General features: G+C 36.2%; 1 protein-coding gene across 12 annotated transcripts in view; it reads left to right on the plus strand.

Moving 5' to 3' along the window:
- Positions 1 to 13710, plus strand: part of OXR1 (oxidation resistance 1) — a 285831-nt gene that overhangs the window by 237384 nt on the left and 34737 nt on the right. For all 12 annotated transcript variants that reach the window (XM_040586186.1, XM_040586192.1, XM_040586183.1 and 9 more), the window contains 3 exons: positions 4565 to 4749; positions 8216 to 9009; positions 12868 to 13036. In XM_040586186.1, the coding sequence (XP_040442120.1) occupies positions 4565 to 4749; positions 8216 to 9009; positions 12868 to 13036 (1148 nt within the window). The remainder of the gene's footprint in view (positions 1 to 4564; positions 4750 to 8215; positions 9010 to 12867; positions 13037 to 13710) is intronic.

A 13710-nucleotide genomic window follows, 5' to 3' on the forward strand; every position in this document is an offset into this window, starting at 1 on the left:
CTATACTGGAAAAACATGCTCTAAATTTTAACACTAGATTATATTATTCATGTTCTGTAATTCCTCATCAGAATATTATGGGGAGTGTTCCCAGCATCTGGTTTTGGCTTGTATCTCTACAGCCTATTTTCTAAGAGCTTCAAGGGGAATTCGGTTTCTAAATAGTTGTGTATCTACTGCAGCATCAGTCTGAACCTGGGGAGGTGGGTGGGGAGGGAAATAATTATTAACTTGCTCAGATTTGAGTGCCAGATTTCTTAAGTTTAGCATGTAATTTAGCCTTTGTGTCATATGTGGTAGGAATGTCTTCTGGCATGTTGTCTTACCCTCTCCTTTCCTGATGATGCAGGATGATAAATCTTCAAAGGTTTTCTGGAGAAAGCTTAAAAGATTGATCTTCTCCTTCCCACACTGAAAGTGATTTTTAAGCTCATAATTAACTGTTATATAGGGCTTCAGATGTGAAGTTTGTCATCACTGTGACTGATGCTCATAAACTAAAATCTAGTGAAAACCTATTTTTCATTATGTTTCATTTCACATACACAAAAGGGCTTGCATTAAAGTAAGACAGCCTCAGGTCTTGCTTTTCAGGACTGCTTATACTTCGTGTTGGTTTTAATCACACCTGTGACATCCTACGCAAGCACACATAAATTATCTGAGATGGAGTGACTGGAACCTGGAAACATCTGCTGTGTTACTGTTTGCTCTCTGTCACCTGGCTGTGGCTTGTGTTAGAGGCAGGGTGTTGGGCATAGTTAGAAATGGGGTGCTATGATTATGCCACATCCTGGTCAGAGAATACATCAGTGTAACGGGTGTGCTGCAGAGTTGCATCTTAACTCACTGTTTATTGTGTATGTAGGCATGCCCTTTCTTGCAGCCACAGTCTGGTTCTTTTGTAGAAGTGTGCTGCTCTGGTTTTTCATTCTTTGCGCTATTTGTTGGAGGCAGGAAAAGGTATCCTAAACAGTCTACTTGATTGAAACTAAAACTAATAGAGGAGCTTTGAAATTCTTTTTTGTTTCTTATGTTTGCTAGTTTACTTGCCTTGTTTTGAAAAGTAGTAGGTAAACTACTAACATTAAGGCTTAAAAAAAAACCACCAAAAAAAACCCCAAAACAAATAAAACCACCCACCTGGAAATACAGGCACAAACCCCACAAATATATCATTCATAAAGTGAAAAAGTGGACACTGAGGTTCAAAACTTCTGCAAGAAATAAAGAATAAAACTATATTGTTACCTTTATGATAAAAGTTTCATAAATTGTGAGTTACAGTTTTTCTTCTACATTGTGTGTTCAAGAATGCAATGGAATTATTTAGAGCTAACACCTGTTTGAAAACCACTTGTCAGGAAATCCTCCCAAACTTCCAGTGTGTTTTACTGAACTGCCTAATCTTAATGTTTGGGCTTACCTATGTCATAAAGTTTGGCTCTAATCCTCCCTTTATAATGATTGTTCAAACTTCTGTCTCTGGTATTGTGTAGAATTTAAAGCTCCCTTCTTCATGAGGTTTAAGGAACTTTAATGGAGAGAAGTTGAAACTGATGTAGAACTGAGTGTCTGCATGCAGGTGCAGTTTAATCTAATTAAATATGCATGCTCTTGGTTATCTAGATTAATAATTTTCTGGACTAGCTTTAAGACAGAAGAGATCTGTTTTTTAATAGCCTAGTGTGTTGTCTGCATGTTTTTCAGTAATAAAGTGGCTCAGCATTTGTTCTTGAGGCTGTAAAATCTGAACTTGAATAGAAATTCACTTTCTGTCTTTAGAATGTCTCACATGCAGGAAACTTGACTTCTACAAGTGGTATTTCTGGGAGTTTTGTTCACAAACGAGAACTTCCTGTAACAGTATCATGTTGAACTACTCAGTAGCTATATGCAGAGTCTTCATTTTTAATTCAGTTTCATTGACAGACTTTTTGATATTTTCTCCCCTGCCTCAGCAATGAATTAGAAGCATGGTCCAAGAGAAATAAGTAACAACTTATTTGGTGGAGTATGTCTGAAAAAACTGTTTTCCATGATCAATCTAGTTGCTTGTAGACTTTTTTTTAAATTATTTTTTTCCTCCAGGACTAGAAAACTAGGTGGTTAGAGCAAATGCTGGTGCTATACTGGAGTCATATAGAAGTTCATAGTATGCATGCTGTTGGCCAATCTTCCTGGTAAAAATACTTTTTTGAAAATATTTTGAAAATTGAATTTGTATAAAATAGCCAGAGCTGTTTCTAAAACGTTCAGCAAATACTTGGTTTACGTAGAAGGGATCTGTGCTGAAGACACATCATGACAGAATATGACCACAAAGGAAAACCTGAGCTCCTATCTTTGTGTTGATATGGGTAGGTGAGAGCATAGAAAGTGCTTTGCTTAGTAAATAAGCCCTCATGTTATTCTTCACTTTGAAGAATATATTCACAGTCAAATTATTTTCAGCAGCTCAACTAGGCCAGAGAGAGAGGCTTTAGAACTTTCTCCCTGCTCCAAAAGCAAGGAACCAAGATGATTGAATGAGGACCAGACTGGTTCTTCGTATGTATTATTCTAACGTGACTCTACTGTTCAGATAAGCAATGTTAAATTGACTTATGAAAGTTAACTTATTTCACAATCAAATATTCTTTAATGAGTTTTTGACCTGGGCTGCCAGCTAAAGTAGTCTTTTAACTTGCTTTTCAGAGCACAAGTAAAGCATTGAACCTTGTTAACACAGGTGATATGTCAGTTGTTACAGCTCACCCCTTCATAGAAAAATGTCATCTCCTTTCATTGCCTCAAAAGCTTTAGTACTTACTGTGTACTTAATTTATCAAGGAACATTCATGAAATAGTGAGCAAGGGAAGACAAAATCTTAGCCTTGAAATGAAGAGTTTTCCAATGAACTTGATTCCTAATTGTTTCTACTGGGTAGTATGTAATTTTAGAATTTGGTGTTGAATGTTTAAATCCTTCAGATTTAAAGTCACACAACCTTACTTTTTGTTATTTTCTCTAACCTGCCTGTTCTGAAGAACATGCAACATATGGGCAGTGAAGTAATAGAATAGAATACTTCAGTTGGAAAGGACCTACAATGGTTATTTAGTCCCAACTGCCATCAAGGCTATGGCCTTAACTTTTCTGGGTCAGATCTGCAGAATATTAATAAAATTCCACCTTCATGTGTGGTCATTAATGAAAGAGCTCAGATCTAGAAATGGTGCTGCTTTCTTGCATGACATACTGAATTTATGGATGTAGTATTTGCTTAAAGAGAAGAAATCTCTTGATTGTCTACTACTTTTGAGTAGACTCGCTGACTTCTGCAGTCATGCTAAATTTATTTTTTAGACTACTCTAGATATGACCAAACACAGAGTACTTTCAACAGCTGATATGTCTTCTTGAAAACAATCCCCCCAATACACTGTTTGTAATTACTAAACATTTTATCAGTGAGCTGTGTATTTATTCAATTCCTGATGAGCTTCAGCAGCACATGAAGCAGCCCTTTCTATGCTCTCACCTACCCATATCAACACAAAGATTTTGAATGTGTTTCTAAATCTGTAAAGGATTCAAGTTCTGTAACTGAAGGATCACTATCATCCTGCTTAAAGCTAGATTTCCCCCAGTTCGTAACTCAGACTCTATTGTTTTAACAGTTTAATGCATTTCCTTAGCAGGCAATAAAAATGTCTTAAGTGTTTTGTAAGTTTGGCTTGGTATGTGTATTGTGTAAGAACCCTACAGTTCATAGTATGCGTATCAACATTCTTAAATTTTTTTGTACTAGGAAGTTTAAAATCTACTTGTATTCATGTACTGCAGCAGTGTTGTTATGATTAAATCCATCCAAACCTGCATCTTGATGCAGCTGCATCTTCAAAAATTTTTAATACTTTTAATAAAGTTTAATTCTATAAATGTATTTGTTTGGTCAGTCAAGATGTTCATTAAGTCAGAATGCCTTGTATCAGATACTGCTGTTGCTTTTGTGGAAAGAAAATGAAGATAATTGACTGTTTTGGAAGATTTTTTTTTTTATTATTCTTTAATTAAAACGGAAAGTGAGATGTTTTAAAAGTCAGGTTTTCAACAGTGCTTGAAGTTTCTAAGTTTCTTGTGAAGCTAGCAATTAGCCCTGTGGTTATCTGGGAAGGATGTATCTTTTCCTCAGAGCAGCTGCCTAGCATGTCCTTTAGGGTGCAAGGCCCTTCCCCTTGTTTTTTGGGTTTTTTTTGTGTGGTTGATTGTTCTTTTTTGTTTGGTTTGGTTGTTTTTTGGGGGTTTTTTTTGGTTTGTTTTTTTTGTTTTACTCAACCCAACTGTTAATTCATTGTGAGGAACAAAACTGCTTGGGAAAGTAAATGGTGTTAATTTGCTTCTCCGGAAAAACAGTTCTGTTTCTAGATAACTACAAAACACAAGAAACTGTGTAAAGTTGCTTTAAATATAAAGATGCTTTAAAAACAATTAGAAAACACCTTTTTCCTACAAAAACAATGAAAAATAAGGTGAAATACGAAAGAGAAAATTTACCACTTCTTTTCCCTCCCGTTTTAGGGTACGGTCAATGGTGTGCTGCTAGTGACGCCAAATAATATAATGTTTGATCCTCATAAAATGGATCCTCTGGTCCAAGAGAATGGCTGTGAAGAGTATGGCATCATGTGTCCAATGGAAGAAGTGATGTCAGCTGCTCTGTATAAGGAAATTGTGGACAGCAAAATTAAGGATTCATTAACCATGTAAGACTGAATAATATTTATAAAGCTTTGAGTAAATATTAACTGTAGCCATATTGCTGACCATAGCAAAACTACATTTTCTGCTGTTGTTTTCCTTCTGAAGAACAATATCAAAGATTGGCTTGGAAAGACCCTGGAAAAAACACGCTTTACCTTAACTTCTTGGATCTTATATACTATATAGAATAAATCCTTTTCTAGATACATGGATTCTAGTTTTCTCCAACAGTCTCTTAAAAATCAGCGTATAGCAAGAGGGACGACACCACTTCCTCTGTCCCTTCCCCTCTATGAAAACAGTAACAGATGTGTTTGATTCTTTGGTAATTTAAAAACTCATGTACAGAATAGAAAAGTCCACCTTAGCTTTAGGTGCAAATCTTTGTTTACCATTTTCCACTTGCTTCTCAAACTCCTAATGCTCTGATAAATGGTTATAAGGTTAATTTTGAGATTTATGTGTAATTTTGTGGCATTAGGAGCATATTTTTCCCCTTTTTGGCTAGGGAAAGAACTGCATATTTGCCTTTAGGTGTAGCCTTGTTTGGGGTGAGCAGAGTGAATCTGGATTGATGAGCTTTACTTGCTGGTGTTTAGCATGGTAGGCATAAAAATTGACTTTAAACAGCATAATAAGAAACCTTTATCCTGGTCTGTCTGCCTAATTTTTACACTGTCCTCAGAAGTAGGATAAATTCTGACACTAAAGTAAAAAAGGGATAAAAAAAAATAATGAAAATTATGCCACTTTACCTGTCACCGTTCATAAAGTGCAAACATTTGCAGACTACCATGACCATCTTAGTTCAGGGACATGGGCTGCTTTAACCAAGGTAGAGTTGTCTATAGGTATGAGAGAGCAAAGCTGTTTGCCTGATGTGTCACTCCTAAAAGAAACCATTTTAAGAAAGGTGTAAAGATACTAATTAACTCTGGAAAACGCCCTTGTACAGTTCTTACGGGTAATAGATAAGCATACACTATTGATAATCTTAAATATCTGGAGACCCGGAAGATATAACTTCTCTTGCACCATTTTTAAGCTTGATTTCAGCAGAGACCTGGTAGTAAACTGGCGTCTTGGCATGGTCTTGTTCGCTGCCTGAAGTCACGTCTGTCTGGAAAGAACAACAAATGTATGCATTGCTATAGCAGTACTTCTGGGGCTTTTGACGTAGAACAGTGATGTCTTCAATGAGATTGCTTTCTGGACATTTGTTTTCCAGATTGAGTTTTTAAAAGTTGCTCAGAGTTTCGACTTCAATTGATGTATAGTGCAAGTAATGAGATTTTGAAAACTAGATCACTTTAATCTACCTGTTTGTATCGTTATATTGCAGTTGCAAAACAAGTGGTCATCTTGGCATACTTAGTTTCTTCATGACTCAGTGTTGACTTAAAATTTACCTTCCATGCTCTGAAAATTCTAGTGCTCTTGTAGCACGTGTGTTTTCTGTTTTGTTTATATTATAAGTCAATATGGAATAAAACCATGTCTAATAATAAAAGGTCACACTGTGTTCAGAGCCCTGTGTGTCCAATGCTGCTGGCCTCTTCTGTCAACTTCACAAACTATTACATGGAATACTAACTTTTAGCATTTTCTTCAGTTCCAGCACTTTGGTGCCTTAAACTTCATTGAAATTTGAAGCATGTTCATAAAATTTGGGGAAAATAAAATTTAATTCTGTAACCAGAAGTCCCAACAGCTACAGCTAGATCTGCCAAGACCTGTGTGTCTCAAGGTATTTGAGACTTAAATCATGTTTTTCCACTACTTGTTTTTTATCCCCTACATATTCCACTGTTATAATTAACCCTCTCTTCCTCTTCCAATTTTGCCAGCTGTCAAGCTTGTTTGAAACTGGAAAAACAATCTGAATGCTGAAAATACGATTATTGATATAATGGAAACTGATCACAAACCTGATGAATTCTTTGCTGCTTAAACCTGCAATTTCATGTTGTATGGTTTCTATATATAAGCCACAATCTATGCTGAAACTGGGACCAAAAAAATCTTACCTGAAAACATACAGATGTTTTATGAATTTCATGACCCTTATGTTGTGCTTGTCCAAGAGAACCTATTAACAGCATAATCCTGAAATATTAAGGAAAGAGCCAGTCTAATAGGTGATAAATCCTAAACTAATCCACGTACTTTGTAAGCAAAATTACTCTATCGGCACAGGCTTAATGTGAGCTTTGTGTTAACACTTGGGTAAGAGGGTGCATATGCTTTGCAAACATCCTGAATTTTAGTGATGTATCAGTAATGTCAGTAATATGACTTAACTGAATAAAAAGTTTTCGAGATGTGGAGTGGATTTATCCTTCTTCAAGATGGGATGTTAAGGTACAAGCTACTTAAAAGCATTTGGTACTAGGTAATGGATGTTGTAATACGCTTGTGGTAACAAGGGAGTTGATACTGAGAACTCCAGTCAAAAGTATGTTTAAATATGAGAACTTTTTTATGAAGGTTGTGTACTGCTCAATCTTTTCAACAACAGTGGAAAAGTATGAGTCATGTAGATCTAGCTGAGCATGTTCACAGTCCCCTTGCAGTCATCCTTTTCTAAAACTCATAGAATTCCTGGTTAGTGTATTTTGAAAGGCAGGTTTGAATATTACATGCTTTGTGGAAAATAAGAGGGGGGGGGGGGAGTTATTCTTGCTTTTTTCTTACGCTGTTTATCAACATTTGATGTCTCATCTCATAACTGTTTCGTTGTATCAAGTACTTTGCAGTTTATTTTGCATAACAGGTTGCCTCAAATTTATGTACCAGACTGATGAAGAAGCTATAACTGTTTTGGGTATTTTCCATAGGCAGAATGGAAAGATCTACTCTGATGGTTCCTGCTGTTTTTCATTGACTAGCTTAGTTAGTTAAGGTTGGACCAGATGATTTCTGCCATTCATTTCTTACCAGTGAGCTAGGTGTCAACATCATGATAGGGTGGGACATATCTATACAATTGTACTGGCCTCTTTGATAGACAAAGCTTAAAAGACCATGGAAGATTTCTACCTTCTGTTTCTACCTAGTATTGGAGATTATGGTTGTGTGTAGCTTTTTGTTGTTGTTCACCCGGGTTTTATTTTATTTTTGCACTTTAATCATCTCAAACAATCCTGTTGGTGTCATAGGAAAGTTTCTCCTTGTAAACGCAGTGTCGTGAAGTTTAGAAGTCTTAACTGTGTCATGCTGCCGAAAGGTCTGCTATGAGTTTACTGTTACAAGAACATGGTTTATGCTTGTTTCTTATTCCTGATGCTCTGGATTAAGTTTGGGTTTTTGTCACTGTGGGGTTGGTGGCTTTTGTGGGGTTTTTTTGTTGTGTTTTTTTTTTTTTTTTAAAAGCGCCTTCAAATTTTTCAGCATTAAGCAAAACTTAGTAAAGAAAAGAGCTTGATGTAAAAGGCACCTGCTATAACAACTTTCTTATTTGCTCAACAGAGATGTAGAACAGCTGTCTGTAAGGGAACCTTGCCATTCCAAGAAAGCTGCGAAGAGCAATACAGATGAAATGGATTCCAGGATTCGGGATACAGGCAATGACAGTGCTAGTACTGCCCCAAGGAGCACAGAGGAGTCTCTTTCAGAAGATGTCTTCACAGAATCAGAACTTTCTCCAATACGTGAGGAACTTGTTTCCTCAGATGAGCTTCGACAAGAGAAATCTTCTGGAGCATCATCAGAATCTGTCCAGACAATAAACCAGACTAGTGCTGAATGTTTAACGATCATTTCAGACTCAAATGAAGCTGCCAGTGACTTAAAACCCAGTGCTGAAATGGTTGTAAATGTTAAACAGTTTGGCACCCACAGCTTAAGTTCAGAAGGTGTTGAAATGTCTATAAAAGGAGTACAAGAACCCAGTGAAAATATTGCAGATGTCCTCCAGCAATCTTTGCAAGGATCACATGGTAGTGAAGAGCATGACCAAGAGGCAGCAGTAGGCAACAATCAAGATTCCTCACTAGGGAGAGAACCAGAAAGAGACACTAAGATGGAAGAGGAATATCCATGTTGTAAAGATACCAGAGACTCTCAAAAGAAAAAGACAACCAGCAAAGGAAAAGTAGTGAGAGAGCAAACTCAAGACTCTGAGACAGAAGCTGAGGAACTCCACAAACTTTGGAAGACCCACACTATGCAACAAACGAAGCAGCAAAGAGAAAACATGCAACAGGATTCACAGAAAGAAATTAGTCAGAAAACTGTGACTGCAGGAGATGGGCAGTTAGAAGGTGAGTGAGTCATTACTTGAAAATACAGCGTTAGCCTTCAGATTTATGATGTATCCCCTTCCAGCTTGTCAGAATTCCTGTCAGTTTTCATTCTGTAGAACATATCTCCCCAAAGATATGCCTAAGTTGTACCTTATATAAACCAGCGGGGAAAATATTCCTCAGGAAACTGAAGATGCAGATACCTTTGTTGCTGTCATTTTTCCTCACTGAAATTATATTTGTGGTCATACTGCAATATAGTATCTTAGTAGGGAAGACTTAAATGAGCCTGTAAAATTAGGTCCATGATGCATTGGTCACAGTAGAGCTCAAAATTAAACATGTTCTTTAGCAATTACCTAGCTGTTGCTTAAATTGTGATCTCAATGTACATGTGTATGAATGAATTTCAGGGAATGAATTTCATCTTACCTGTAGCATGTCTACCTTGTGGTTACCATTTATGATGTGAGCAACAAACACTGGAGTTTTAACACTGATACATCCAGAACTCTTGTTTCACTTGCATCTTGTCATACTTCTATGCTGATTAGAATGAGTTTTAGCACACACAAAGCATTTCTTAGGATAAAGACCTGCATGGTAATAAGCTAATGCTATGAATACAGGAACAACTAGGTTTATTTCTTGAGTACCTTTCCTCCTTTACAAGATCAGGCCCTGGGGTTGTTAGTTGGAAGTTATGTTGGGAGGCTGAAGTTACTAGATTCATATAAAAATGCTGCATCTTTTGTAAGTAACTTAAAGATGCTTCTGTATGTGTTTGATTTTGCTTTATAAAAAATTCATAGGTCACTTTCTGATGCCTTAGCATCTTACTAATGGAGATAAGCTAGTTGTTTTATTTGTACAGTATTTGGGGGGCTTGAAAGAAAACAATCTATTGTTTGTGACAGGCATTATAGATGCATTTGAAGGTCAGATTATTTACACAAACTGTTAAAAGTTGAGATAGTATCAAATAGAGGGGTATATTCTTTGGCTGACAGAAATTTACCTTATGCTTCAGAATCTGATACGATGGTTTTGCGGTTTGTTTTCTTCCTTCTGTTACGGAAGTAACTGAATTTTGAAATCTGAAGCCCGTTAATAGTTGCGTCATTCTGTGATAAGTTTGACTTACAAGATGTAAAATGCCTTAAATATTAGAGGAAATCCTCTGGCAAAAACGTCAGCTAGCAGTAGCTGCTGATAGTGACTTCTAAAAAATGCAAGCATCAATATTGTTTGTAATTCAGTTATATTAGATGCTTTAGTTCTGGTGGTTTTCTAAAAGATTGTATCAGTGAGTGCATCTGCAGTGTTTTCATGAATGATGCAATTTGTATGTACATACTGTGTAACAGTACATAATCAAAAAAGTGTCTGCATATGGTCAGACTAAGGAGTGCTGGGTGGAAACCTGCGTGTGGTGTTACAGCCTCACTGAAGGCTGTGGGGCTAATACAGAAACAAAGAAAAGCACAGGTTACTTACTAGAGGTTTTTGCCAATTATTTCAGTCCAAATTGAATTGGCATTATTGTATGTTTCTTATTCTTGCATGTTGTATTAGCATAATGCAAATAAAACAGTAAATTATGAATTAATATTTCTCAAGCTAGACAGATTTGGTGAAGCTTCTACTGGCTTTGTCTACTGGCAAGTTTAAATAGAGCCAAGGTAAAAGCATAGATGTATTTCTTACCTCTTGAAGGTCATCAAAGACTAAATACGACAGGTCTATTAACAATATGTCAGTAAAACCAGCAAGTTTTAGGAAACACAAGAAACAGTGCAATATTCTGTCTATGGGACTAAAACTCCAAAGTAGTCATACTCTTGAGTTTTGTTTCATTAATTTACTAGATAGCCTTTTTATCTCCTGCGTATAGTAAAGACTTTTAGTTTAATTGCTTCTCTTTTGTGGGAGTTTTGAAATTTAAGATTTTGGGGAACTACCATGTCTTGGTTTTCGCAGAGGTCACATTTTTGAGTGTGTTATTAATGAGCTATTTGTTTTGAATGTTGGATAGGTGATGCAATGCAACTTGTTAACAGTGAGTAGACTAGAAGAGTTAAAAAGGTCTCCCTTGAATGTTGCCTTTTTTTTTTTTTTTTAAATTACCCAGGACTTTTATATTGTTGTCTATTCATACAGGCACAGTAACCACTGGAGTGAAATAAAAGCTAGATTTAGGAGATACTTGGAGAAGTTGTAATGCTCTATAATTTTGTGTGTGTATAAACAAGCTGAAATCTCATTAAAGATCATGTCTGTTTGCTGCTTAGTTGGGTGTTGACAGGTTGAAAAGAAAAAAAAAAAACACAAGACACACAACAGTCATTACTAGAAGCTTTTTTCTGATTAATTCTGTGTTAAATATACAAAAATGTATTGGAGAACACACCAGAAAAAAGTGTCTTAAATAGTCCTTTTGAGATTTGGGGGCAGGGCTAAATTTTTCTAATTCTCTCTTAGCTGGATCTATATAATCTCACTCACTTTTCTTTTTTTAAGTTGTGATACAAATCCCACTTCTTTCTTTGACCTAGAGCTCAGAGAAGTCTAAACTGTTGCTTCTCAAGGACCAAAATCCCAAATATCAGAACTGTTTAAGAGTGCTTGTAATACTGCCACAAAGCTCATGTGCCAGTTCTATGAAGGTGTTTCTTTTGGGTTCTTTTTGGTTTTTGTTTGTTTTTGTTTTTTTTTTTTTCATTTGACAGTTTACTTCTGAGCTTACAGATTTACAAAATACTTCCAAGTCATGCATATTATGACAGTTTTAACGTACTGTATACTGCACGTAGAATCCTGAAATGTAACTGAAAATCAGGAGGCGCACATTTAACTATCTACTAAAACAAACCCTTCTTGTGTGAAACAATGCTATTCTAATCTTTACGGTGAAAATAAGGTTGAAAAACATACAGTGGCAAAGTTTATAGATCAAGAAGGTGATGTTTTCTGTGCATAGTGTATCTGTAGTCTTGCACAGACAATGAAGAGAGCTTCAGCTGTAAAGGTGAATGTCCTAGAAAGTTGCGATGTATCTGTATGTACATGTCACACCAGAGGTAGGATAAATACTTTGTTGGCATAGCTGATCATAAGAAGTCTTAAACTTACATTTTTCTTTCCTTGCTTTTAAAAATTCTCTTTTGGTTAGAGTTTCTGTTCTGAGATTTTGGCAGGTAATCTAGCAAAGAAACAATTTTGAGAAAGCTGTTTCTTTACCTTGTGCTGATTTGACAATCCAAATCTTCAGCGTAATCATATAGTTCTATTAGTTCAATTAAATATACTATTGGAGGGGAAAATACCACAACAACCAGTATGTTTCATCCTGAAGTGGTGTTGATACCTTTGAAGTGTTTGATATAGCTAACAAATCAGAATTCATGTCAATCCATTATTAGTAGTCCCTGAACTTTTTCTTTTTAAATGAAGAGTAACTAATGAACAGCTTTACTATATGTGAGTCAAACCTAAGTGCTTATGTAGTGCTCCATCTTTTGCACATATATGGAATATGTTTTTAACAGTGGGAGGGCTGTCTGATCCAGTGTTGAGGGATATGCATTGCAAATACCTTCTGAAATACTTGCAAGCATGGATGGAAGACTATCATGATGTGATCAGGGGTTGGAAGCAGAAACAAATGTTAGAATGATTCAAATGTGTTGTACTTGGAAGTAGATTCTGCTGGTGCAGTTTATGTAACAAAAAAATAACAGGTAACTATTCCTACCTATGTTACCTCACCTATTACTTACGTCCCATATACCTGTATTGCCCAATACAAAATTGGCTAATAGTTTTGTTAAGCTTTTTTGTATTTTGTGGATAGCTTACTTTTTTCTTTGCTAATAGGTCCTTCACTGACGAAGGAAAAAAGGCGACATCGATCTCACAAGTTTCTGCGTCTCAGGGTTGGAAAACCCATGAGAAAAACATTTGTTTCTCAAGCAAGTGCATCAATGCAACAGTATGCACAGAGGGATAAAAAACATGAGTACTGGTTTGCTGTTCCACAAGAAAGGTAAGAAGGAGGTAGACTGTAAAACTCAACGCTTTCTGATAGGTCTTTGAGCTTTTTTTTTTTTCTGCACCATTAAAAATTTTTCAGTGACTGTGTCTATAAAGCAACACGCAAAAAAAGGGTCAACAACCGAGGATATTGATGATTGGCTTGTGCTTAACACTGGAATGCCTCATTGCCATAAAGATTTACTGATTTATTGAGTTGCTTTAAGATTCAGCCAATAGCTTCTCATGGTATTGTTTAGGCTTGTCTTTGTATAATAAAAGAAAGATTTAAGTAAGTGGTGTCTGGTGATGTAAGTGAGTTTTGCAACCAAGTTTTTGTTTTCATTAGCTGTGCTTCCCATTATTTGGAAACTTTCTAAAAATTCTCTCTGCTTAGAGCTGTGAGTTCAGAAGAGCTAGCTGGGGGTCTTTTGTCTTATCTTTATATATGGAACATGAAAACTTTCCAGGAAGTAACTTAAATATATATACTGGAAAAATATCTATATTTGTTGCAGTGATTCAAAGACATGAGATGTCCATGCTCACTCACTGGTAAAGTCTCGCATTCTTACATGATCTTTACTGCTAGGAAACTGTGACTTATTTTCAAGTTGAATATGGTTTTGGGGGCTATTGGAGATTATTACATCCTAGTCAGAAGAGGGAGGGGGGAAGAAGGAAACA

Source organism: Falco naumanni, chromosome 3 (genome assembly GCF_017639655.2).
Source record: "Falco naumanni isolate bFalNau1 chromosome 3, bFalNau1.pat, whole genome shotgun sequence".
NCBI lineage: Eukaryota > Metazoa > Chordata > Aves > Falconiformes > Falconidae > Falco > Falco naumanni.